At 46.5% G+C, this 27799-nt stretch overlaps 1 protein-coding gene and 1 long non-coding RNA gene across 7 annotated transcripts; one reads left to right on the forward strand and one right to left on the reverse strand.

Moving 5' to 3' along the window:
* The first annotated feature begins 1573 nt into the window (after positions 1-1573).
* On the forward strand, positions 1574-15098 carry MAVS (mitochondrial antiviral signaling protein). 6 transcript variants are annotated; one of them, XM_081291210.1, is made up of 7 exons: positions 1574-1665; positions 5481-5624; positions 7291-7468; positions 8671-8837; positions 9927-10083; positions 12156-12631; positions 13508-15098. In XM_081291210.1, exons 2-7 carry the CDS (start codon positions 5508-5510, stop codon positions 13940-13942), a joined length of 1530 nt encoding a protein of 509 aa, XP_081147336.1. In that variant the 5' UTR covers positions 1574-1665; positions 5481-5507; the 3' UTR covers positions 13943-15098. The 6 variants fall into 6 exon arrangements, with proteins under 6 accessions (XP_081147336.1, XP_081147333.1, XP_081147334.1 ...); XM_081291209.1 differs by lacking the exon at positions 1574-1665 and adding an exon at positions 1744-1882; XM_081291211.1 differs by lacking the exon at positions 1574-1665 and adding an exon at positions 2876-3127.
* Positions 14062-27224, reverse strand: LOC308647204. Its single transcript, XR_014021607.1, has 2 exons — positions 16951-27224; positions 14062-16899 (listed from the first exon to the last, which is right to left on the reverse strand). It is a non-coding gene; the product is annotated as an uncharacterized lncRNA (long non-coding RNA).
* Between the last annotated feature and the right edge of the window lie 575 nt (positions 27225-27799).

Here is a 27799-nt window from a genome sequence, read left to right on the forward strand (position 1 = left end):
CACGTAGAAGAACATTTCCATCCCCTAGAAGGTATGCCTCTCTCCCCTCCCCCAGGCAACCTTCCCAGAGGTAACCAGTGACATGATTTCTATTTATGTACATTAGTTTTTCCTGTTTTTGAAGCAGTGCCTAGAATCAGGCATCATATGTTCTTTTGTATTTGGCTCCATTAACTGAACACTGTTTACTCATTCATAGGTGGAAAGATCCATCCATGCGGTGTGTACCCAGTTTGTTCTTTTTTTCATATATATATATATATATATATATATATATATATATATATATATCAATGGACCCTTATTTTATTTATTTATATGTGGTGCTGAGAATAAAACCCAGTGCCTCACACATGCTAGGCAAGCGCTCTACCATTGAGCCATAACCCCAGCCCTCAGTTAGTTCTTTCACTGCTGTGTACTATTCCATTGTGTTGAGTACAGGACAGCTTGTCTCCTCATTCATCCTGCTAATAGATATTTGAATTGCTTCAGGAGTTTGCCTATTATGAATAAAGTCACTACAAATATCTAGTGCATATGCTTCTAGGAAGATGTACATTCAGGAGTGAAATTGCTGGGTCATAGAGGTTGCCTATGTTTAACATCAGTAAAACTGTCAAACATGTAGTGGTGTATGTGTGCTGTAGTCTCAGTTACTCCAGAGGCCAAGGCAGGAGGATCCCAAATTCAACGTCAATCTGAGCAAATTAGAGAGACCCTGTCTCAAAATTTAAAAAAAGGTTGCGTAGCTTAGTGATAAAAGCTGGGTTCCATCCCCAGTACAAAAACAAAAAAAAACAAAAAACCCTGTTAATTTCCCCAAATCTTTTAATCTCTCTTTGAAATAAGAAGTATAAACCTATTCTACTTGATTATTTTGAGAATATTCAATGGGCCCTTAGATATACAGCAGGTATCTAACAATCGCTGGCCTTTCCCCACCAAGTGTCCGCTGTCCAAGCAGAGTAAAGACTCCATTAATGACAAACACTAAGAGAGGAGTGCCCAGACCCTTAGGCGAGAGAGGACTCTGCTGCTCTGCGCTCAGGCCCGCACCCTCATCCAGCACAAGCGCTTGGCAACTTGACATCCCTACCCAGCAAGTTTCCCGCCCAGAACCCGCTCAGATCCCGCTCCCATGGCCCAGTGTGCGAGTCGCACACTGGGACCTTTACTTGTCACTCAACGTTTATTGAACATGAAATGTGTGCCAGGCCCGGGAGACGCTGGAGTGAGCGACACGAAGACCCTCTCTCCTCAGAGCACCTAGCTGGAGGAGGGGTTGCTTCACCTGAGGAGTGCGGGGATTGGGTTCCAATCCTGCCAAGGACTCGGAGGCGAACAGCCCTCCAGGCTTCTGGCCTGAACCTGGAGTTCCCCCTGGAAGTGGCTCAAGACAAATAAGGGAAGAAAACAATCTGCTCTTCTGCGCCCCCTGCAGGAAGCTAGGTGCATACCCAACGCCCTTCGGAGCGCTTCCAGGCCTACTCGCCAAGGCCAAGTGCCCGCCCCTGCCGCGGAGTCACCATCGGTGGCCACGAAGCCCCGCCCCCTGCCTAGCCAATGGACGCACGGGCCGAGCCCCGCCCCGCCCCTTCCCTGTGGGGAGGGTTCCTTGCTGGAGACAGTGGTCAGCTGGTCGCTGGGTCGTGACTGCCCTAGGTAAGATCGCCGTCCCGGGCGCTGGGTCCTCTGGGCTCTGCATGCATCGATGCCCTTCTGGGAGGTGGGCTGCTGCGGCAGGAGCCAAGTGGGTCTCGGAGACCGCCGGGGCGCGCAGGGCCCGGGGCGCGGAACTCCGGGAACCGCAAGTGCCAAGCACTTGCGTTTCGGGACCCCGAGGGCTCCTCGCGCCACCTCCAGCACCCGGAGAGAGTGGGTAGGTGGCTCAGGGCGTCTGCTCAGGCTCTGGGGAAAAGGTGGGGCCGGAAGGAAACGGGCTGAATTACTCCCGCCGCCTGCAGGCCCAGGGTGACCCTCAGGCTAGACTGGGCCTGGGTGCGCCGACCTGTGGCAGTAACTCCCGGGAGTCCGCTGCCGCCAGTCCCTGGGTCTTGACAGTTCTGGCTGGTGGCATCTGCTCCGAACTGCCTCCCTGCCCTCCGCGGACCTGGGTCCCGCCTAGGAATCCGATCCGAGGCTCCGAGGCCTGTCCCATGGGAGGGTGGATATTTCTTTCCACTACGCGCTCAGAGGCTCTAGGGCAGTCGGGTCGGAAACTTTGTTCCGGGGTGTGGAACACTCTGCTACCTCCTCCCTTTCTCTGATATCGAAGTGCCAGAGAAAGGGTGAGCATGAAACCAAGCAAGAACGCCATTCTTTGTATGGATGCTGTGAAGCTTCAAAAACATCTTGTAGGACAGTCAGTTACCTGGGAATTGAGGCTGACAAGGAGAGCAGCCCTCTCTCAAAAGATTTCCCCTTCTGCCAAGAGAAAGAGATTAATGTTGCATCCTCCCATGTGCATCTCCTCTGGCCACCCCCATCCCGCCCCCTCGACGACCTTGGCCCCTCTGCAGGCATAGATGCAGAGGGCTGGCTGTGTGGCCCTCACTTTCTCCAGGGGCCTTTGTGCCCTGTAAGGTACATAGCCAACTGCAGTGAGGTAGCACATCTAGGGTTCAATTCTTGTGTGGACCCCTGGCCAGCTGTGTAAATGGTATCACTTCTTTCCTGGGATTGTCAAGAAATCAAGTGGAAAAAATCTCAGGATATGTCTATCTCTAGTGAGCCCTCAATCAATGTGAACAAACATGGGCTTCCATTCCTTTTGGTGGGGTCACATCACCCCATCTCCCCCATCTGTACCTTAAGGCTTGAGACTGGGCTGTGGAAGAGCGCCTCATGGGACTCCCTCCTAGTGCCCCCCTAGGTGCCATGGGAAGGTAAGGAGAAGGGGTTCCATAAATCTCCACAGAGTTGTCTTTGTGCATCTCCTGAAAGATCAGAAGACCCATAGCTTCCTGCTCTCTGGACTTTCCCATCACTAGCAATTGTCCCACCAGGAGTCTGAAGCATGGTGGTCAACAAAGCAAATCATGCAACCTGGGGCTACGAGACCACCAGATAGGATCGCTGTCCTGCATCCTATGTGGTGAGGACCTGGCACCTGCAGCAGCGATAGGTACAGACTATGATGCAACACTGTCTCTGTGCATGTGGGTATCATGCACACTGAACACCCACTTCGTCCTCTATCTGCTTCCTTACCTCTTTGACAGTGCTTTTGATATTCAAACAGCATCTTAAGCTTCACATGTTCAAAACAGACCTCTGGAGTTCCCTCTTCACTAAGGCTCTCCCATTGCTTCCCTAGCTTAGTAAATGGCACTTTTCTCCCACCCAGTGCCCAGGGAGTCATGCTTGATTCTCCTCTTTCCTTCACCTTCCTCATCCGCAAACACCAGGAATCCCACTTCCCCTTGCCACTTCTGTGGTTATCATCTTGGCCATGTCCAATGATGTCTCCCCCTGAACCCCACCCTGAGTGGCCTCCAGACTTGTCTCCTGCTTCCATTGTGGCCCTTCCACAGTCCTTATGACCACCAAAGAGGACTTTGATGTAAATCAAAAACTCTCTTTTCCTTGTTAGAACCTTCTAAGGGAGTTTTCTATTTTTCTCGAAATAAAACCCAAAGTCCTTTCCTACATGAGTGGCTCCTACCAACCTCTGTGACCTTGATCTTTACCTCTCCCCCTAGCTTTCTGAACCTTGACCACACTGGCCTGCATTCTATTCTTCAAACATGCCAAACTCATTCCCATCCTAGGACTTCCTCTTACTGTGCCCTCTGCCTGAAACACCAATCTTCTCACAGCTGAGAACAGCCCAACTCAAATGTCTCCAACTGAGAAGGGCTTCCTTAATTACCCCAGTTCAAGGAGCATGACCTTCTCCAGGATGTGTCTCATTGCTCTGTTTTGTTTTCTTTACAATTTGTATTGCTTTTTGGAATTCTCATTTAGTTTTGTGTTTACTATCTGTTATCTCTCCCACCCCAATGAATATAAATTGGATAATGGCACAGACCTTATCTCTCTTATCCCCTGCAGCACTCCCTGATGGGGAGGCAAATAAGAAACAAGCAAACAAACACACCTATACTTGCAAATTGTGGCAAGTACATAGCTATCACTTGTATTTGGAATATTTTTAAACTTTTAAGCTTATATGTCTGAGCTGAACAATTGTATTGTCAAAACAAACTCCCTGAGCCATTTTAAGGAAAAGGCTGGTAACTTGCCTGGGTCATACTGTTCAGGGCAGTAAGTCAATCTCCTGCCATAAGAACACATATACAAGCTTTAAGGGTGAGTCTGCAGGCATGTTCTGGGAAGAACCTGATCCTAAACCTCATTCCTTTGCTTTTCCAGTGACTAGAAAGCTCCTTAATTTCTTAGTAACTTATTTTCTTCATATTTATAGTAAAACGATCCTTTTGTATGTGTGTTGGGGGGGGGTGTTAGGTCTTGCTAAGGTGTCCAGGTTGGCCTTGAATTTGTGATTCTACTGCCTAGCCTTCCAAATTGGGATGGATTACAGGAGCATGCCACTGAAGGGGGAGTCCTATTGTTATTATATTGGACTTGTTTTTTTCTTTATTTTGGTATACCCCAAAGAGGCAGCACTTGTAGGTGACTCTCTTACTATCCTGCCTAAGAGTTGGGAGGGGAACAGGTATATATATCCCCTAGTCACAGCAGCTAGGGGCTCATTGCAGACCCTTCTCAACACTGAATAACCTGCAGGGTAGAAATGGGTCCTAGAAGTCAGGTGTGGTGGCACACGCCTGTAATCACAGCAGCTTCAGAAACTAAGACAGGAGGATCGTGAATTCAGAGCCAGCCTCAGCAATGGCGAGTCGCTATGCAACTCAGTGAGACCCTGTTGTTAAGTAAAATACAAAATAGGGCTGGGGATGTGGCTCAGGGCCAAGTGTCCCTGAGTTCAATCCCTGTTCCCATCTCCCTCAAAAAAGAAAAAAAGAAATGGGTCCTGGGTCTTCTGCATCTAATTTTTTTCTGGTCATCAATTCTTTTTTTTTTTTAATTTTTGTTTTTGGGTACCAGGGATTGAACTCAGGGGCACTCAACCACTGAACCACATCCCTAGCCCTATTTTGTATTTTAATAGAGACAGGGTCGCACTGAGTTGCTTAGTGCCTTGCTAAATTGCTGAAGCTGGCTTTGAACTTGTGATCTTCCTGCCTCCACCTCCTGAGCCGCTGAGATTATAGGCATGTGCCACTGTGCCTGGCCCATCAATTCATTTTAAACCAATTCTTTGAGAGCCTCTGAGAACTAGGCAATATTAACATAGAATGTTTTAAGAAATAAAAGATTAAAGGGAATAAAGCAAAAATTCAAAAACATGGAGAAAGAATTATGATTTGTCCAACCCTGTTGCCATGTGCAATGCCTTTTCTTCCAGTCTTTTTACCCCTCTCTCAGTCCATTCTCCCTTCCCCGGGCTGCAGCCCTATCTCTTTAGAAGCTGAGCTGCCATGGCCTTTGCTGAAGATGAGACCTATAAGTATATCCGCCTCCATCACAGCAAGTTTTGCTGTGTTAATGTTCTGGAGATTCTGCCTTTTCTGCCTTGCCTGACAGCCAGTGACCAGGTGAGCAGGGAAGTGACAATTGGACTTGGGGCTGGGGGCTGGGCTGTGGAATTAAGCTCAGCCCCATGCCAGGTTTTCACCCAAGCCAGGGCCTACTACTTTTTCTTAGTTCCCCTCTGTCTTGCTTCTTGTGTTCTCTGCTTTTTAACTTTTAGATGAAACGTGGTTCAGGGTGGCTTTTCTAACCTTGCCGAGCTCCCTCTTGTGTTGTTTTAGTGTAGTGCTCAAAAATATGGCACTGACTCTGGTCCCTTTGCCCATTATTTTTTAGATCCTCTTTTCTTCCCTGATGGGTTTTTGTTTTGTTTTGTTTTTTATTTTTGGTATCAGGGATTGAACCCAGGGATGCTTAACCACTGAGCCACACCTACCCCAGCTCTTTTTATTTTTTATTTAGAGACAGCGTCTCATTTAGTTGCAGAGATCCTCCTGCCTCAGCCTCCCAAGCTGCTGGGATTTTAGGCATGAGACACTGTGCTTGGCTCAGTTTTGAGAGTTGAGAGGGGCCAGATCTGTCCTGCCCCACCAGGACTTTCTGCAGACCCCTTAAACTAACTAGTTAATGAAATGAATGAATCCCTTACAATTTTAGCTGTTCTCAAATGGTATCCCTGTGCTCCTAGTAGATGCCTGTGGGCTCTTTTGGCACCCAAAAGACATGTCCTCCAGTGTCTCAGGAGCACCATTGCTTCCTCTGTGTCCTCCTGTGTAAGTACCATTAGAGCACAGGTCTGGGGTAGTTGGAGTTTTTGTCCCAATTTGTATTGATGAGCTTGTTGGCATATCTTGTTACCTAGTTTGTAGTAAATGTTTTCTCTGAGTTTTCATTTCTTCTAGTTGCTCTTTTTGTTTGTTTGTTTGTTTTTTGTTTTTTCCTTTGGACCAGGGATTGAGCCCAGGGACACTTAACCATTGACCACATCCCCAGCCCTTTTTTAAATGTTTTATTTTGAGATAGGGCTTTGCTAAGTTGCTGAGGCTGGCCTTGAACTTGCAATCTTCCTGCCTCAGCTCCCAAGCTGTTGAAATTACAGGTGTGCACCACCATGTCCAGCTAGTTGCTTGTTTTTATAAGGGAATTTGAATTAGTGTAAAAACGCAGCTGGTGTCTTCTTTCCAGATACCCCCTCCGCAGTGGCTCCCCAGAACCCTCATTCCCCCTATTTGATCCCCTTCCTTCTCTTCTTTGCCTCTTTTCATCTTATTGTTGCTACATAACCTTTCCTTCTGCATCCATCCAAGCCTTTTTCTTTGCTTTAGGGCCTGTCTAAACCCAAGGCTTTGCCTCAGATTAACTGGGTTTGGATTCCTGTCCCACTGCTATAGGATTGATGCTACTTTGCTTCTGCTAATGCCTCAGTTTCCTCATCAGTGTATAGGGATAATAATAGCATTAAATAAAAATTCATGTAAAACCACAACAGAGAGCCTAGGACATTGTCACAGCCTGTTTCCTGCTAGCTGCCTTTATTGTTGTTGGTAATTTCTCTTCTTCACTCCATTCCTGGGCTCCAGTCTTGGTCTTGTTCTGAGCTCTGACTCAATTTCAGATGGCTGACTCCTTCTTGTGGCTTTCTTGATGCCCCCTCTGCAGTGGCTCCTCTGTGGGTGGAGAAAGAGTTGGGGCCACCTGGCTTGAGCAGGGTGGCTGCACTGTGTCTTCTAGGATCGACTACGGGCCTGCTACTCAAGCCTGGGAAACCAGGACACACTCTGGGAACTCTTCAACCGCCTCCAGCGCCGGACTGGTTGGGTAGATTTCTTAATCAAGGCACTGAAGACCTGTGAGCAGGCTGAGCTTGCTGAGGAAGTGGCTCATGTTTACCGGAGCAAACTGCTTCCTGGTGAGCCTCCTGTCCTGGCCATTTCTGGTCACCCTGCCCCCATCACCCCTGAGCAATATATACACTTGAGTGTAAATCCTGGCAGAGTCACTTATTATCTGTGTCCCTTTGACCAAGTTCCTTAATTTCCCTGAACCTCAGCCTTCTCCTCTGCAAAATGGGGCTAATGGCAATGTCTACCACATCGGGCTGCAATAAATAGCATAGGACGGTACCTGCTGAGTATTTAGCTGGGGCTCAGCACCTCCCATGTGCTCAGTGCGGGGGGCCTTCTTTCAATTTTGTGGCTGTGGTGTTTGCCTCCTTGTTTCCTCTTCTGTCTCATATTCCCCCATCCATTCTTTCACAACCCTCTCTCCACCTCCCTTAAGTTGCCTGATTATTCCTTAACTACTCTTAAGGTCCCTGGCTGGCTTGAGTGCCCAGAGGGAATTTTGTGGGATGGAATCTGACACAGGAAGAAAAACTGAATCAGCCCCATCTAGTTCAGACTAGAGGCTATCCCAGAGATCCTCACTCAGATTTATAGCTTTGGAACACTCATCTTCTTCCCCTCTTCCTTCCGTCCTCTCTCCTTTCCCTGGGGATTGAACCCAAGAACGTTTTACCACTGAGCTACATTGCCAGCCCTTATTATTTTTTTATTTTGAAACAGAGTCTTGCCAAGTTGCTGAGGGCCTTGCTAAATTGTAGAGGCTGGCCTCAATCTCGTGATCCTCCTGCCTCAACCTCTTGAGTTGTTGGGACTACAGGCATACATTACCATGCCCCTCCTGGCTTCTTTTCTCCCCCCACCTCTTTCTCCCTTCTTTCCTAACTGCTGTCTTCATTTGTGGAGATTAGTAGTGATCTCCCCTGAATACAAATGGTTGTGGTAGTATCTGGGGCAGGATGTGTCAGGGATCAATTAGGTATAACAGCCCTGAGAGAAAAAAAGTCTGGGGACGTAGGAGGAGTGACCGCTGATGTAGCCTGGGTGCTCATGCGGATCCCTGCCCCACTCATGTCTTCCTTCTCCCCAACTCTTCTCTCCCTCCCACTCCTGTCCCCATTCCCATGATGCTTGTCACCCATGGGGTGCATCCCATATCAGGTCAACTTTTAGAGCTATGGAGGGAGGAGGCCCCAGAGCACCCAGGCCTTGCCCGTCACAGGGAGAATCCCTGGTTCCTTCTTGGTATCACTGTATCTTTGTTCTCCAGGGAACCCAATCTGTTCTCCAGCCCCTCAGGCAGCACCGGCAGCTCCTGGCAAGGTCCCAGGGCCCTCTGCACCTGCTGTGGCTCACGTCCCCTACAATGGCTACCGAGAAGATCCAAGTTACCCCAGGCCTGTGCAGGACACACAGCCACCAAAGTCCCCAGGAGAGGTATGTCCTCAGGGTTCACCCCAGGCTTCCTGTTTTTATGTTCTTGTCTGCTCACTTCTGTGCCCCCACCTCCAGCCTCTTGGAAGTCTTCGCCTGCCTCCCACAAGTCATGCCTGATCTCTGTTAAGGACCCCAGGCTCCTTCAGTGGGGATCTGCTTCAGCCCAGCTCCCAGACTACTGACAAGGTCTGAGGCAGCCCCCAGCACTGTCATCAAACAGCTGGGAGGCCACACTTTACCACGTGGTCATGCGAGATGTTGAGCTGGGTGGAAGAACCTGGGAGTGGCCAGACTGGGGAGTAGGGTGAGGGAACTGGAGGTCTCGGGTGGCTGGAGGGACTGTAATTATCACAGTAAAGTTAAGTGTGGAGAAAAGATGACAAATTATATGGAGATATGATAAGTGGGCTGTGGGGGTATCAGGAGATACCAAACTGTGGACCTGAAACCACAGGGTTTGTGCAGAAACCCCTGAAGAAAGTGCTTTGTGCAGTGGAGACCTCCACATGGCCAGACAGATGGATAGGGACCCCCATGGGACAGTGTGTGTGTGTGTGTGTGTGTGTGTGTGTGTGTGTTTTAAAGTTCTGAGGACTGAACCCAGGGTCTCGTGCATGCTAGGCAAGTGCTCTACCACTGAGATATACTCCCAGTTCCCAGGGGTATTTTCTTTGAGCCCGTCAGTACTCTCCGGGTGTCCACTACAAGGGGTGTCCAGTTCCCAGATGTAAGATCATCTGTGGACAGAGGGTCTGGCAATGACCAGAAATAAGAAAAGAGCTCCTTTAGAAGTTGTCCTTAGCTGGGGACAATGGCGAATGCCTATAATACTAGTGACTCAGGAGGCTGAGGCAGGAAGATTGCAAGTTTGAGGCCAACCTAAGCAACTTAGCAAGGCCCATAGCAACTTAGCAAGACCCTGTCTCAAAATAAAAAATAAAAAGGGCTGGGATGTAGTTCAGTGGTAAAGCACTCCTGGATTCAATCCCTAATACCCCCACTACCACCACCAAAAAAAAAAAAAGGAGATGCTCCAGGAACATCAGCTGTTCTTTGCCAGCTCTTGTCAGCCATTTCTCTCTCTCTCAGAGTTCAGAGCCAGCCCCACAGATACCCAGTTCCAGGGGAGTCCTGAGGAGACCTGCTGGCTCCTTGGAGCCCTCCTCTAACCCAACAGCCCTCAGTCTTCCGACTTCCAGCAGGCATCAGGAGCAGGATCGAGAACTGGGTGGTACCCACATAGCAGGTATGCATGTGATATGATGTTAGAGGGCCTGTTTGACCTCCCAAGTGAAGGGTAGGATTAGAGTTGCCCCTTGGGCTTCCTTGAACAGGAGCAAAGTGGGAATAAAGTGCATTCACCCCAGGTACCAAACCAGTTCCTCAGTGAGTGTATCAGTTAGTGTTTGCTGTGTAACAAACAGTTTAAAAAACATTATTATAAGTAGATTAAAATACAAGCATTTATTTAGCACACAGCTGACCCAGCTAAACAGTTCTTCTGGTCTTGGCTGAATTTCCTCTCCTGAACTCCCTCATACATATACTTATTCTGCTTCTGCCTTATTGGATGGGGCACCTTTATTCCCTTCCATGGGGTTTCATATCCTCTAGCATACAGGCCTTTCCCATGGCAGCTGGACTGAGACCTCTAAGCAAAGAAGAAAGGGCTCTTGAAGCATAGACTCCAAACTGGCACAGTGTCCTTCCTTCCTCACTCTGTGGGCCTAAGCAAGTTATAAAGGACAGCCCAGATTCATGAGAAATTGACTCCATTCTTAGATGGGAGGCCTACAGGTTAGCCAGGACCTGGAGGATGGGGAAAGACAGTACAAAGCTGGATTGGCTATTGTCAGAGGAGCCCTTCAGTACTGCCCTACTACAAAGGGGTGTCCAGTTCCCAGAAAGTCACTAAAATATCTCAACCCCCAGAGGAAGCATGTCTATCATCAGCCAGGTGCCTGGACACTACACCAGATCTCAGTACTCCCCCTCAAGGCTGTGTAGCTGACCACCCTGACCTGGCATGTCTTTCTACTACTTCTCAAACTGTATTCCAAATGACACTTGTGCCTGGCCTGCCCTCAGTACCCTGGAACAGCCACAAGGCACAGGGATATTTAAAAGTTAGGAGAAACCATCTTGTACCCTCCACTCTTGTCACCCCCAAATAGTCCTGAGCACCTGTTTGCACTTTACAGTGTTATTTTGTCATGGAATGCCTTTTAGGAGATGCTTCTATGAATCATGAAGGCAAAGGCATCTGATTTCAGTGTATTGATGGACACAGGTCCCACGAGAGTCTGTGGTACTGCATTTAGGGGAGGGGACATGAGACATCACTTCTTTTTTAGAATTTGGGGGTTTTTAGATATATATGACAGTAAAGTGTATTTTGACATACATGCATGGAGCGTAACTTATTCTAATTGGGATCCCCATTCTTTTTTTTTTCTTCCCATACTAGGAATTGAACTCAGAGGCACTCAACCCCTAAGCCACATCCCCAGACCTATTCTGTATTTTATTTAGAGACAGGGTCTCACTGAGTTGCTTAGCACCTCGTCATTGCTGAGGCTGGCTTTGAACTCGTGATCCTCCTGTTTCAGCCTCCTGAGCTGCTGGGATTACAAGCATGTCCCACCATGCCCAGCTTGGGATCCCATTCTTGTGGTTATACATGATGTGGAGTTTCAGGCATCACTTCTGACCTTTGTCAACCTTGGGGTCTGGTGTGTGCATCCTCAGAGTTCCTGATGACACTGCCTCTATGGGCTGTCACCCTGTGTCAGGTCCTCTTCCTAGGGTGGCTTTGCCTTACTCCTGGGAACTGGCCAGCCTCTGGTACCACTTGACTGGTGTGAGCAATTCTGCTTGAACCACCCTGCTGTCCCTTGCCCTGATCCAGTGTTGCTCCTGCTGGAGAGTGTGGGGGACAGCAGTGAGGGGAACATCTAGGATTCCACTAGCTAGAGAGAGAAAAAGGCAGAAACAGGACAGGAAGGTGTTCTGGGTGGGAGAAACAGAAGCAGAAAGAATAGTCAATAATGATCTTTAAGCTCCTGGATGCAGTTAGTGGGAAGGATGACATCGGTCTTGTGATAGGACAGACTTGGGGATGTAGGTCAAGAACTGCAGGCAACAGTTGAGTCTCAGGTCTGAGAGCGATGACCAAAGGGACTGTAGAGTCTTCTCCATGCACAGGTGATTGGGAGGCATGTTGCAATAGGGCTAATGTGATTTGAGACACAAGGACCTTTCCCCATCCCTGAGGGTGACGGTCCTTTGGGTTTATGCTTCTACTTTTGCCACCTGCAGGTGCAGTTTGCAGCTCCACATCAGCCCGTGGGCCTGTGTCTCCGACTGTCTCCTTCCAGCCCCTGGCCCGTTCCACCCCCAGGAAAAGCCATTTGCCTGGACCTGCAGTGTCAGCTCCTGCATCTGCTGGTCCCTCCTCCATTGCCTTGGCTTCTGTAGAAGAGATTGGTGACCATAATAAGACTGCCATCTGCTCTAGTGATGCAGAGGTACCTGCTGATTCAACAACTACCAGCTTACTGCCCTCCAAAGTGCCTGCCAACTCGGCCCTTGTCAGCTTGGGGCCCTCCAAGTTGCCTACCAGCACGAAGCCCCCTGGTGCAATGCCCCCTAAAGCGCCCTCCAACCCAGCACCATCCAAGTTGCCCATCAACTCAACACGTGCTAGCGCCATGCCATCCAAAGTGCCTACCGCTACCATGATTCCCACCAAGGTGCCTACCAACACGATGCCCTCCAACGGGAGCAAAGCCAAGGTGAGTCCTGGCCCCTCTTAGCAGTGCCTCAGGCCCTTTCCCTCTGGGCCCTGTCCTTGGACCCTTCCCAGTCTCCATCCTGTCTCTAACCTGGGCAAGTCCATGACCTCTCTTTAAAGCTGTGGGGACAAGCTGGCAACCTGCCTTATCCTCTAGGAGGAATGACTGTCATGAAAGCCCCTAAGTATCATTGCCCCAAGAGGGTCAGGCATGGGGCCACCCTACTGGTCATGTGCTTTAACTCATTGGGACTCAGCCTCCAGTTAAGCTTAGCAACACTGATCTGTCGATGAGGAAGCAGTGAGGGGTGGAGCATGGTGGCCCACTTGCCTTCATGCCTTGCCCTTCACCACCAGTATGTCTGGCCTGCCCGTGTGACCAGGCTTTCCAAACAGTAATTCCTGGCCAGCCAGCCTGGAGCAGCTGCTCTGACCCATTAGCCCCCGTAGCTGCCCTCTCCAAAGCCTTGCATCTAACCCTACTGCTGCAGTCTGCCTCGAGGAATCAAGTTCCTGAGGCTCCAGGACACTGTAGCTGCCCTGTGATCCTAAGGCCTCAGCAACAGGGGCTTGCTGTCAAGGGCTTCCCTGGAGTGAGCTCACAGGCAGACCAGTGAGTTGGGAGAGGGCTGCAATGAGGCCGTCAATGAAATGATACTACAAAGCCTTGGTGCCTTCTTCCCCTTCTGCCCTCTTCCCCACCAATGGTCGGGTCTCCAAGCGATGCTGTCTTGCAAGCCAAGATATAGGAGGGAACTGAGAAATTTGGGCTTAGGCTACTAGTTCATGCCCTGACTCGAGAACAGGGCCACCCACTTTGTCTGGCTTATCTCCCTCCCATACCCATCCCCTTCTAGCACTTTCCTTTCTTTCCCAGGAGACCCCAGGGACTCCAGCAACCACAGTCACCATTGAAGGCAGTTCTCCTTGGAGGGGTAGCAGCTCTGGGAACTTGCGCTCTGAGGCCGAGCTGAGCAAGCCTGGTACCCTGGTATCGAAGGTCGACAGCCAGCCATTTTCTGGCTGTTCTGAAGATCTCGCTATCAGCAATTCTGTGGTCCTGGAGTCCAGCCAAGGCCCAGAGGAAAATGAGTACATGTCCTTTGCTATCCATGTGGCTGAGGGTCCCAGTGCTGACCTTCTGGATGGCATCCCTGAACGACCTGAGGCCTCAGAGCCCCAGGAGGAGGAAGAGGAGGAGATGATATGCTCAACAGCACCAGGGGCTCTATGGTGGCTGGGGACTGCCGCAGCCACCGCGCTCCTGGCGGTGTTCCTGGTGGTGCTGTACCGGCGGCGCCCACTGCAATGAAACCTCCATTGCCCACTGCACCATGCATCTGCTGCATTCCCACGGTGCCCTTTCCCCAGGCTGGCAGGGGCCAGGTCAAGCAGGGGACCTCGAGAACTATGGGCCTGATGGAGGAGTGAGTTGTGAGGACAGCGTTTTCTGTCCTAGCTCTTGTCCTCTGCTTGTCCCTCACCATCCTTGGCTTTCTGGCTCTAAGCGGCCCCCAGTGCTTCAGACGTTGCCTACCTGGTAGTCTCCCTGTGTGCTCCTAAGGAGGTCCCCTCCACCAGGCTTTGTCTCCCTTTGCCCAAGCCTGAAGATCAGGACGTGTCCCTCATTCTGCCCAGGTCCCCTGAGGCCAAAACAGGTGTGCTGGGTGGGGGATTCCCACAAGACCTTGTTCCCCGCCCAGCAGCTCAGCATCCTGACAGCAGCAAGGTGCCTAGTGTTCAGGGAGCCAGCTGCTTTGGGTTCCCTGGCTCTCTAGTCCCCCTCCATTGGCCAGGCCACCCTGGAAGAAGGTCCAGTTCCAGTGGACCCAGGGAATCCAGAAGCAGCCACTAGACAGGAGGAAGACCCTTGGAGCCTTTCTCCAGTCCCCTTACCTCCACCTCCTGTCCTCCATTCTCTTTGGCTTCCTACATGGGTTGGGGAAGGGACCTGCCTAGTGGGCAGAATTCAAGCCAGGTTTAGATTTCAGCTCTTCCCTTTCTGGGCTGTGTGACTTTGGCAGATGTTCAGACTCTCTGGTCTGGTTTCCCCACATGGACAGTGAGCCTCTAGCTCATCCTTCATGGACATGACATACAGGATGCGGCATCCTCCTGTCTAACCAGGTAGAGCTGAGGGCTTAAGAGGCAGAGTGCACAGCAACAAGGGTGCGCTGTGCAGTGAGGGCAGGCTCGGCTGCATCCTGCTCATCATCTCACTAGCTCTTTAATCCCAGGCAAGATATTAACCTCTGTGTGCCTCACTTTTCTCACCTGTTAAATGGGAGTGAAATGTACACACACACACACACACACACACACACACACACACGTACATATATACATGTATATTCTAGTGTTGTCCTGGGGATTAAATTAGTTTATCTATGTAAATCTTAGACTGAATCCTGGCATTTCCTAGGGACTGGATATATGTTATTATTGCTAATAAATGGGCAGTGAGTAGAGCACTTGGCTATACTTTTAGAGGTAAACCCAGACCCTGCTACCTTCTCCTTCCTTATATCTGCCTCTTAACTTCATCTAGTACATTTGCGAGTTGTTGGGGAGGGAGGTCCATCCAGTGAGCAGCTGTTCTCCTCATCTCCAGCGGCCAGGTGTGTTCCACCACCTCCCTGGGTGGGAAGATAGCTATACTCTTCACACATTGAGGTGCACTGGGGGGGAATCCTCTTGGGTTCTTTTCAGGTGGCCTTTGCTGGACAAATGGTAGACACAGGAGCCTTCTCCATTTCTGGGCTCTTCAAGGGGCAAGAACTAGAGCCCTTGGAGACATCAGGGGTGGGGCTTGTTATGTAAAGCCCAAGGCAGCTTTACCCTACACCACCCTAGGGAACTTCCGCAACCTAATGACCTCTACTTCTGAATTTCAGCCCCCACTCTAAACCCAACAGCCTCTAACTTGAATCTAGGTGTGGTCTGTCCCCAAGCAATCTATATCAGTACTTATCAATCCCTTGGTCTTAACCGGCCACTGTATCCCCCACCTGTACCCCCAGGTGCCAGCCAGCCAGTTTGTGCACAGGTCCTAGTTTTAATGTGCTAGCCTCCCAGAGTACTTTGGGGAAAAAAAAAAAATCTCACTGGGTGGAGTGGCCCATGCCTGTAATCCCAGCAGTACAGGAGGACCAAATGTTCAAGGCCAGCCTCAGCAATATCGAGAACCTAAATAACTTAGCAAGGCCCCATCTTTTTAAAGAATTAAAAAGGGCATAAAAGGAGACATAAAAAGGGAATATAGTTCAGTAGTGAAGCACCTCTGGGTTCAATCTCCAGCACCCCCTGAAAAGAAAAAAAAAAAAACTGGCTGAAGAAGGCAACACGTAGTCCCAGAGAATCACTCAACTGGGGGATTTCTTTTAGTTGGTGGTGGTGCCAGAGATTGAACTCAGGGGTGCTTAACCACTGAGCCACATCCTCAGCTCTTTTTATTTTATTTTTTTATTTTGAGACAGGGTCTCCCTAAATTGCTTAGGGCCTGTTAAATTGCTGAAGCTGGCTTTGAACTTGATATCCACCTGCTTTGGCCTCCTGAGCCACTGGGATTACAGGTGCACCACTGTGCCCAGTCAGCTGGTACAATTTCAACCACAGTAACCAGTCACTGTTGGCAATATATTGGGTCAGGTGTGTGGGAAGTGTTCAGGGCCCTCCCAGCACTTTTCAGATTATACCGCCTCAAATCCCTGATTTGGCCTGCACTTAACACTATCCCCGTCTCAGCTATTATCAACCTGAAGACTTAAATGCCACCTTCAGGCAGAAATGGGAATTAGAGTCCAGTCTCAAGAATCCTGTTCTGGGTTGTGACTTTCAGCTGCAGGAAGGTTTACAAAGAAGTGTGAACTAGGAAGTTCACCTTCACAGCCATGGCCCAGACAAGGTAGAGGCTGGAACACAAGGAAGGGAGAAAGGACCTCCACTCGCAGACGGGACTAGGGGACCGTTGAGGTCAAGGCTGGGTAGTCCTGGAGAAACCAATGCCCTCCTAAGTGCCCAGGGGCAGACCCACCTGCAGCAGAACACCTGTCCACCTTCTTTCCCTGGCCGAAGCATTTCCTCAAAGCCCTGGGACTGTTGTGGTTTCTGTCTTTCAGGGAAGTACCCTTGGACTTTGCTTTGACCTAACAAAGCCAGAACAGTGCCACTCCTTCACTTCTCTTGATGGCCACCCTCAGGTTTAGGGAGCTTCTTAGTCAAGGATGAGGGTGATGCCCTTCACCCTGCCAGGTCTCAGATTATTAATACCTTCTTTTTTTTTTATTTTATTGTTGGTTGTTCAAAACATTATATTAATACCTTCTTTTAGAAAACATTTATTATGGCCAGCTTTCAGACAAATGCAAAAGTAGAGAGACTAGAATAACAAACCAGTATGTGCCCATCTCCTGGCTTTAATATCTTGGCCATCTTGTTCATCCCTGCCTGTTGCCCCCTTCCTTCCTCTTTTCTTTGGCATGGGGGGGGCATTGATTCCAGGGGCATTTTACCACTGAGCTACATCCCCAGTCCTTTTTATTTTTTATTTCAGGGTCTAAGTTGCTTAGGCTGGCTTTGAATTTGCCATCCTCCTGCTTCCTCCTCCCAAATTGCTGCAATTACAGCCATGCACCAATGCACCCGGTTGCCCCGCTTTTTTGAGTACAGGTTCTTTGTATAAGAGTTTGAAGGGTTCAGAAAGCCAAGGGAAAGACATAAGCTGGAAGGATTATAAGATCATCTGTTTTCTCCCAGGGCAGCATTACGTAACAATGAAGCATCCACATTGTGGTCTGTTAGCCTCTGTAGGTGACATCCTTCTTGAACCAGTTCAAAGCATGAGCAGCACTGGACTCCATCTTAGGAGGAGGGGGCTGCAAGCGTCCTTCCATTGTCAAGCTCCTTGGAGGTGCCTGCTATTGCTCCTGTCTCAGAGAAGTGACAACACATGAGACATATACCCCATGGCACAGCCCTTCCAGCCGGCAGAAGTTCTCATGCTAGGCAATGTTCAAATTCCAAGTCCTTGGGCCTTGAGGTTCCACACTTGCCATGGGTGCACTGTCATGCGCCTAAAGGCCAAGACCCACTTCCCCGAGGGAAGGGAGATGAGGGGTCTTTGGTCTGAAGCGTTTGTGCTGGGATTGATACCGCTCCACAGAGGATAGTCACATGCTCCTTGCTTTCTTAGTTTTTTTTCTTTTAGCTCAGGCCTAAGAGGTCCACAGGGGGTTCTGGGTGTGGTCACTGTGAACATTCTTCACTTGGCTGCTGCTAACAACAAATAATAATAAAGGTCGCCACTAATGTCTGACTTTAATTGCATGCTAGACACTGTGCCAAGAGCTACACATATATTAGTTCATTTAATCCTCACAATGACCCTAGGAAAGAGACACCATTATGGACCCAATTTATAGCTGGTTTACAAGACTGGGAGGGAAGAAGGACAAGAGGGACAATGACCCCTAGGCCCCAGAGCTAGATGCTTCTTACGTCTATGAACTTCAACTGACCTGATATCTGGAACAAAGTAAACCATTTAAAATGAGATCATTACACCATCACATCACTGCCCAGTATGCCAAAATCTGCCACCTACTATAATAGTATAATAACACTCGGTCTATAATTAAAATAATCTCAGGGGTGTCCTAATGATACGATTATAATCATTTTGTGTGTGCCCAGGCTCAAAGCCCTGGGGCTGGGTGAGGTGAGGCTGGTGCCATAAGAAAACTAGAATGTTAGTCTTCATGAAGCCAGTTTGATTTAGCAGACATCGTTTAAGAGTCACTTGTGCCAGGTCCAAGGCCTCTGAGGGTGCCTTTGAGTGGTTGGGGATGTTCATAATGTGTGATACAGGAAAATAGGCTTCCATGTCATTCTTTCATATAATTTTACAGCAAATATTTATTTTGTACCCACTGTGAGCTAAGCATTATAATAGGTCTTGATGACAGATAATAAAGACCTCTCCCTAAAAGTCCTCTCCTACCCCCACTGTCTCCAACCCAGTAGTGAACGGTTCAGTGGAGTTTTTCTGGAGCATGGCAGGGGCCAGTGAGGGGGAAGGACAAGTATTGTTTTGATCTGTTTTTGACTACTGAGAATTATAACTAAATTTGGAGCGGAGTGAGAAACAGTATGAGAGATAACATTAAATGTTCATGAAAATATGAATATGTTGGAGGAATGTAGGTTGGTGTTATGGCCTGAAGGTATATGTCCCTGCAAAAATGAACCTAACCCCAAGGTGATGGTATTAGGAGGTGAGTCCTTTGGGAAGTGATTAGGTCATGAGGGCTCCACCTTCAGGAATGGGGTTCATGCCCCTTAGAGGACCGAGGGAGCTGGTATGGTGGTGAACACATGTAATCCCAGCAACTTGGGAGGTTGAGGCAGGAGGATCACAAATTCGAGGCCAGCTTCATCAACTTGGTGAGACCCCATTTCAAAATACAAAGTGCTGGGGATATTGCTCAGGGTAGAGCACTCCTGGGTTCAATACCCAGTACTGGAAAAAGAGAGAGAGAAAGGCTTGAGAGCCCTCTGTTCCTTCCACCATGTGAGGACAGAAGTCCATATGAGAAAGCAGCAACCATATCTTTGAAGCTGAGGCTGGACCTTTATTAGACACTGAATTTGTTGGTGCCTTGATCTTGTACTTCCCAGTCTCCAAAATGGAAATTTCAATGATTTCTAAATTACCTAATAAAAGGCATCTTGTTATAGCAGCTTGCATGAACTAAGCCAGTTGGTGTTACCTTACTGGAAAACTGGCAGTTGTCTACTAGAGCCTAATATAGGCCTAAACCTGTGACCCAGCAATTCCACTCCTGGGTGTGTTCACAACAGAAACAAGAGTGCATGTCCACAAAGATGTGTGCAAGAATGCTTCTCAGATGCTCAAGTCCCTTGTGCAGTATTTGCATATAACCTCTGCACATTCTCCCATATAGTTCAAAACATCTCGAAATTGCTGAGCAAGGCAACGCTCGCCTGTAATGCCAGTGACTTAGGAGGCTGATGCAAGAGGATGGCAAGTTCAAGGCCAGTCTCAGCAATTTAGTGATGTCCTAAGCAACTCATCTCAAAAAACAAAGGACTGGGGATGTGGCTCAGTGGCAAAGAGCCTCTGGATTCAATCCCTAGCACCCCCCTCCACCCAAAACAAAACAAAACAAAAAAACTTCTAACCATCACACTGATCACACTGTCCATAATATCTCCAAAATGAGAAAAACCCAAATTGTCTATCCTCAGGAAAATGGATAAGTTATAATAAAGTCACACAGTAGAATACTATTATATAAATGAGGACATTGCAACATAGAACATGGATGAATCTCCCGGACCTGATGCTGAGCCGGAGTTAGTATACACCAAAAAGCAAATTTTATTTATCTTAAATAAACAAAGCTGATTTATGATGTTAAAAATCAGGAGAAAGATGAACTCTGGTAGGTATGTAGCTGGGAAGAAACATTCTGGGGTGTTGGTCTACCTCCTGATCCACGTGTTGATTTCATGAGTATTTTTAGTTTGTGTCCAGTACCCTGTGGGAGATGTGAAAATTGGGGATGGGGATGTGGCTCAAGTGGTAATGCGCTCGCCTGGCATGCGCGGGGCGCTGGGTTTGATCCTCAGCACCACATAAAAATAAAATAAAGATGTTGTGTCCACTGAAAACTGAAAAATAAATATTAAGAATAATTCTCTCCCTCCCCCCCTCTCTCTCCCCCTCTCTCTTAAAAAAAAAGAAAAGAAAATAAACAAAGATCATCCAAATGAGGACTAAAAGCCATTTAATCAGAGCTTGAGAGGCAGTCAGCCATCATAATTTGCATTTGGCAAGGACTCTAAGGCAGGCACCGATGCGAAACTCCATAGTAGGAAAAAGGGAAGGTTCAGGTGTGCTGTGATTGGATGATGTTGGCATGGGGTCCGCAGAGGAGGGCTAACTAGAAGAGTGTGGCATCTAATCATTGGTTAGGGAACATATATGGCTTTTCTGGTTGGTCTTGAGCTGTAAGAGGTGGAGAGGTGGTTGGAGGTTGGGAAGGAACCGTGATCATTAGCTAAATTCTCCACCCCACCCCCATACTGGGCATTGAACCCAGGGGCACTTCATACTGAGCTATATCCACATTCTTTTTCTTTTTCTTTTTTTTTATGTTGACGCAGGATCTAAGTTGCTGAAGCTGGTTTTAAATTTGCTTGCGATCCTTTTGCCTCAGCTCTCAAATTGCTTGGATTACAAGTGTGTGCCACTGTGCCCAGCTCACTGGCCAAGTTTTCACTGTTCTGAGCTCATTGCTGCACAGATGGAAGTTTGGCTTCTGGGGCTTCCCAGGCTGCTTGCTACAAGAGTTTTATTCACATCCAAATTCCTTTATCATATATAGTCAGTCATTTTCCATTGCATATTCAGTCTCTCAGAGGGAAGGGCATGGGCTTTGAGGGAGCTGCCATGCAGCACAGATGGGAGGCACATTCATACTTCCTCCAGCTCCCCATCCATCTCTGGGGTCAGAGGTGCCTGCCTGTGTGAGGGAGTCCATGGCCCTGGGGCTCTGCTCCCAGCTGTGGTGCAGCTGCTACACCAACCAAGGTTCTCTTTTTTTCTTCAAGGCTGGCTTTTTAAAGCTCAACCCCTACAGAAAGGTTTCTTTGATTAGATCCCTCTGGTTTTAATAAGTGGGCTTCTTAAATTCCCATGGCTCACCTCAAACCCTGCTTTTATGTGTAAATTCTGACCTCCTTGCCTACATTTAAAAAAAACATAAACCAGGCACCCTGGTGATGCAGGCCTGTAATCTCAGTGACTCTGAGGAGGACTGCGCAGGCTCAAGGCCAGGCTCAGCAATTTAGCTAGATTGTGTCTCAAAATAAAAAGGGGCTGGGGATGTGGGGATATAGATCAGTGGTAGAGCACTCTTGGGTTCAATCATCAATATTGTAAAACAACAACAACAAAATCCTATACTGATTACTTTTAATTACTTTCTCAGTGAGTTTCTTCTCCCCCGCACCCCACCCCCCAGCCCCAGGAGCGCTTTGCCACTCAGCTACATCCCAGCCCTCGATTTTTTTTTTTAACTTTTTTATTTTTGAGACAGGGTCTTACTAAGTTATTTAGGGCCTTGCTAGGTTGCTGAGATTGTCCTTGAACTTGTGATCTTCCTGCCTCAGCCTTCCAAATCACTGGGATTACTGGCCTGGGCAACTGCACCTGGTTGATTTATCTCTTTCTTTCTCTCTCACTCTCTCTTTCTTTCCTCCCTCCCCTTTGTTCTTTCCTTCTTTCCTTCTTCTCTTTTTGTGATGTCAGGGATTGAACATAAGTTTTGTGCATGTTAGGCAAATGCTCTTCCCAGTGATGGTTGTGTGTGGTATGTAACTGGGGAGAGAACCCTGGAGTGTTCTACCACTGTCCTGTGAAGGACATGAAGAATAAATTCCAGGGTGTTAGATATGAAAAATGACAACCCCCATAATACTGTGACCTGGGAAGAGGGCGTGAGGAAGAAGGCAACACATTGATAACACTGATCCTTTCCCAATACATTCTTTCCCAGGGACAAGACAAGCCCTGGGGAGGAGATATCCATCAAGCCTAGAATGACAGTCTCTAATAAATCCTTTCTAGATACTGATCGCTGTTCCCCGACCCTCCATCTTGCCCAGTAAAAACAGATCTCAAATTCCTGGGTGCCCAAATTGACACGCTAATTAATCAAGTCACTTCTCAGTGTAACCTATAACAGACTCCCCCTTTGGCCAGTGACTTATTTTCCATTAGGAAAGTGGGTCCATCATAGGCACGACTTTATTGATGAACAAAGGCTGTGCTGATCCATGAAGTTTGCACCCAGCTCGTTCCTTTTGGAGCTAACATTTTGGTTCCCTGATCGGGAAATGGGAGAAAGGTAATATTTTGTTCTTCCCTGTACCCCCAAAACCCATTCCCTTCCCCCACAGTCAAAGTTAACCAACTAATGAGGCCTTGAAAGTGACTACTAAACATCTGGCACTTCCATGGCTTTCTGAAAGTCAGGGGGACCTCCAAGCCATGGCTCATAGGAGCTACAGCTGAATCCCCAAACTGACTGTGTCCCCCCAACTCTGTAAAACATAGGCCCTTCATGCCCTTTGCAGTCCACTTTAGCTAAGCAACTGCCAGCTTTTGTGCGGGAGAAATTTGGTGCTTGGGAAAGAGGAGGGCTTAAGGCAGCTGGCCAGGGCCACTCTCTGGTGCTGCACGAAGGTCTTATGTCTCAAATCTGGTCCCGACAGCCCTCAGGGGTACCAAATATCGACCACCTGCTAGATTTTTGTGGCTTTATGCCACAAGAACAATGCAAGATTTGTATCAAATCCTTTATTGGCATTGAAGGTGTCCTGTTTCTACTTCCTCCCCTCCCCAATCTTCCCTTCCCTTACACACCCAGCAAACCTCAGGGATCAGAGATCTCTTTTCCATTTTGTTCCTTCATCCAACACCAGCTTTTAAATTCTCCAGAGAGGTAAGAGTCAGTCCAGCTGGTCTCCAGCAGATAGGTACCCACCCTTTAGCTAACTAGGTCCCAGGGGGTCCCCTACCAGTGAGATTGGTATAAAGATATTTCCCCAGTCCCCAGTGGGAGAAGTCCAGTCTGGTGACTGGCACACCTCTGACATAAGAGTTCAGAGGACGCTTTGCTTTCAGTTGTCACTTCTGTCCAGCCTCTCCAAATATGGGAGTTATTGGGTCAGTTCCCAGAGACAACCTCTTGGGCTGTCTCTTTATCAATTTTATGACCCTCTACTCCCAAACTGACCTCAAAATTGGACACCTCATTAGACTCAGCACTCAGATTTGACCACAGTACAAATTAGATAATCAGTGCCCATGGCCCAAGTACAAAACTCTTGATAAAGAAATTCTCCGGGCTTTGCAAAAATATTTAATACAGATTGGCAGGTGGTTTGAGGTTCCATACCTTCAACCTTTCTTTTTCCTTCACTCAATTACCAAATATACCACGCTAGACTTTCATACTGCTGCTGATACTCTCTTTCTCCCTATGCAATTTATCAGCGGGTCTGCACCTGATACCCGTAAAAAAACAGAGAAGGGCGCCAAGGCTTCCCAGAATCAATTTCTAGATCCTGCTTTCAAGACCTTTAACAATAGGGAAGATGAGGCCAAACAGGAGAAAGAAAACCATCTTAAAACTAAACATCAGCTCCTAGCCTCTGCCATCCATCGCCCTAAAACAGCCATTGCTGCTCGCGGCCCCACCAGACCCTCTAATATACCTTTGGGCCCCATTTCTGATGTGGGTGGACTGGACCTTGGGCAAAAATTTGTCGTAACCCAAGGCTTCTCACCAAGCCATATCCCAAATGTGGGGCAATGGGGACACTGGAAGGTGGACTGTCCCCAGGAAAAAACACCTCTCCCCTCAGTGCAGCCAGCTTCCCAAGTCCCCTAATAATACATCTGAGGAGCCTTAGATTACAGAGATTGATGAATGGCCAAGCAGCAGGCAAATATTCCCCTTCTGAAGAGATTTTAAGGGCTCAACTAGCTGGTAAGTTTCCTCCTTAAATTAAAATAATTATCAAAAAGTTAATTAGTATTCTCCATTCTGAGTGAGGTCCTAACCTGACATTATGTAAAAAGGAGGCTTATTTCAAGCCCCTACCCTCAGCTTACCTATGTAGCAAAAATTTAACCTGTTTGTCACTGAGAGAGAAAAATAACCTAACCAGCTCAACAGTGAGTGGCGTGTCTCAGTGGTGTGACCTAGCAGCCTCATCCTCAAAGGTATGGGAGATAGTGTTTGATAGTTTTCTGCATCTAAGCTGGCCTGATTACCAATCAGAGAAAAAAGGGTTAAAGAGCCCTGGCGATTGCACTGGAACATAAAAGGCAGGGTTCTTAGGAGGTAGGAGGCCAATCCAGATTGAAGGGAAAAAATGTCATTTTAACTTCTCCCTGGCTGCGGCATAGGGAGAAAAATGATTTCAGGGCTTGCTCTCTCTCTCTCTCTCTCTCTCTCTCTCTCTCTCTCACTCACTCACTCTTTTTCTATCCCTCTCTCTCTCTTCTCGCTCTTTCATGCTGCTTCTGAAATAATTAACGGCCTTGTCATTTTTCCCCCTAAGATTCTTGTTTTTTGTTTTTTTTTAATTCTCTATTTTTTTTAGCCCATTTTGATCCAGCGCACCTAGGTTTGTGTGTTTTTCTGACCAGACCTATTTTATCCAACTATAAAGGTTTTATACACTCTGCTCTGTTCAGAGTTCAATTTGCAAAGGTTAGCTCTTGACCTAATAGGTTTTAAAAAGCTATAAGGCCTTTGTTTCTTTGTTCTGTTTCTACATGCACCTGTATATTGGCCTGTCTACATGTGTTTGTGTATCAAAATTGTCATATAGATGAATGAGCTCATAAATTAAAGTTTCAAAAGTATGGATCCAAATACCTTTAATTCATGTGATTTAGAAGGTTCAATTTAAATTGGGTAAACAAATGAGAATAAAGTATATACTTAAAGTTATTAACTCTCAGGTTTTTCTAGGTGATCAGACAACTAATAAAATATTAATATATAAATCCATTGTTTCTAGGATTTTTCTTCAACAAAAAAAAGAGGTGAATGCTGTTTAATACATTCGTCTGACACCTTGGTTCTTACAGTTAACAAATGAATTATATTTGACGTATGTGGGATTAATCGTAAATGTATTTGTTAGAGACAGCTGAATAATTTGCAAAGTTAAGATGCTGTTAGGGGTTGGGGTTAGCTCAGTTGGTCGAGTGCTTACCTTGCATGCCCAAGGCCCTGGGTTCAATCCCCAGCACCAAAAAAAAAAAAAAAAAAAAAAAAAAGCACTGTTAAATATAACATCAAGTACTCTTAACTTCTTGAATTGAATGGGGTGATATACTTGAACATTGTTTGTGTTTTCATGAATTGTTAAACAAACAGATGTGATTCTATGTACAAAGGGTCCAAAAGTTTCAACTGTGTTCCAATTAGTGTCTGTAAATAATAATGTATTTGTTCTTATTAATATGGAGTAATTTGTCTAAATTCAGAAATTTCATAAGGGTTATTTCAGAATAAATAAAAATAGGGGTCAACAGATAGGAAAGAGAAATTTGAAGGTTCTAGGTATGGAAATATATTTAGTAGAAGGAAGAAAAAATGTTTCTGGATAAGAAAGTCTTTATGAAATAAGCAACGAGAGTGTCTAAGTAAATGATAAGAAGGTCTGTGGGAGTAAAAGGCAAATTTCAACAAGTTTGTGTGTAACCAAGTTGGTTATATGTATGTAGAACATCAGTTAAAGCTATTCAAGTTTCTTCCCTAAGGTCAAATACTAATTTGCTGATATAAAACCAAGTGTAATCTACATGTTAAACTGACAGGATTTCTTAAAACATTAATTTACTCTTAACATTGTGTCTGTTAAGTTTTATTCTTTAAAGCAACTAGTCTTAAAGGAATTAGGATCTATACAATACTGGTTACACAGGAACAACCATTATTTTTTAGTATTATAGTACATTACAGAGTCCAAATGTTCCTTTAAAAGCTAAACTTGGTTAATATAAAAACATCAATGTTGGGGCGGTAGTGCATGCCTGTGATCCCAGTGGCTCAGGAGGCTGAGGCAGGAGGATAAGCAGCTCAGTGAGACCCTGTCTCTAAATAAAAATATAAAAAGGGCTGGGGATGTGGCTCAGTGGTTGAGTGCCCTTAGGCTCAATCCCCAGTACAATAAATAAATAACTAAATAAAATAATAATAATAATAATAAAATGTCAGTTCAAGATTAAAACAAAACAAAACAAAAAACCCACATCAGTATAGCATACTAAATGTGTTCATATCTTCAAGGTATACAAGTCTTTAAAGCAGGAGATTTAAAAGAACATTTTTATCAAGCTGCTTTTCTCCAAACTAAAGTTGTCTGTAATGGTAATTTTAGACTTAGAAGAATAACAAATTTTATTGGGGATTTATTTATATCATTTAATGTTCTGTAACTGAACCTAAATTTTATGTAATTTTTTACATTGGGGTAGAAATGTAAGTGTGATTCTAACAGATAATGAGGACCTGATCAGTTTAAAGATTAATATTGTAAAACAGGAAAGAATTTTGCCAATTTTCCACATAAAAGGAAAGTTAAAAGTTCTGTCAGCCTTTCTTTGATTCGTGTTTTAAATGTAATGTTATATTGTGTTAACTAACATTCATATAGACTGAGGAAACAATATATGCAAACTTTGTAAACTGATATTTAAGAAATAATACAACAGCTTCAGAACTAGAACACTTTACCTAAATTTGTCAAAAGTCCCACCTTACCTGAGAAAAGGCTCTGCCTCTCACCTCACTACTTGTTAAAATGGCTAGACTTCAGCTCATTTAAAGTTATTTCAAAAGAGGATATAATGTATAACTCAGCCAAAATTCAAGATAGCTATTACACAAACTAAATATGTTTTTTACTCTTGTTAATTTTCTTTTTCTTTTTCTTTTAAACTCTATAGCTGTTGCCTGTTTTTTTTTTTTTAGAGGTACTGCTTCAAGAACACACAACCTGGATTAATTTGAGATAATAAGCCAACACCTACAGGACAGATAGGATATAAGGCTAACTTCCAGTACTAATAAGAACCCCAATTAAATAAAAGGGATAAATGACTGTAAGGTTATAGACATTGAAATTAAAGCCCAGTACTCTTACTCTAAGACTGGTGAGATTGGCTTGCTGGATATTTATGACCAAGGCTAAAAGATTAAGGATGTCATGAGGGGGCAAAATTGTGATGTTTGCAGTCGAGGGGAGAAATAAACAATGTCCACACGCTTCTGCCCCTTTCAATGCTTTATTCACTCAAATTACTCAATACAATTTCACTCTATAGGTTCTTAATTAGGAAAATGACAATCCTTATGGCTAGGCACTGCAATAGACATAATCAATTCACAGCAAACAATTCTAGATTAATTCTAAGCACTGCAAACACACTTAATCATGACAGGCTGACGACAGACATTACCTCTGCATCCTAAGTTCAAAAGTCTTAAGCCTTAGGCTTCACGTCCAGCAGATGCACACTCACTCAGACTGCAGTGATCAGGTCGGGAACCAAGGCAGG

This window comes from Spermophilus citellus (genome assembly GCF_964194105.1).
Source record: "Spermophilus citellus genome assembly, chromosome: 4".
Lineage (NCBI taxonomy): Eukaryota > Metazoa > Chordata > Mammalia > Rodentia > Sciuridae > Spermophilus > Spermophilus citellus.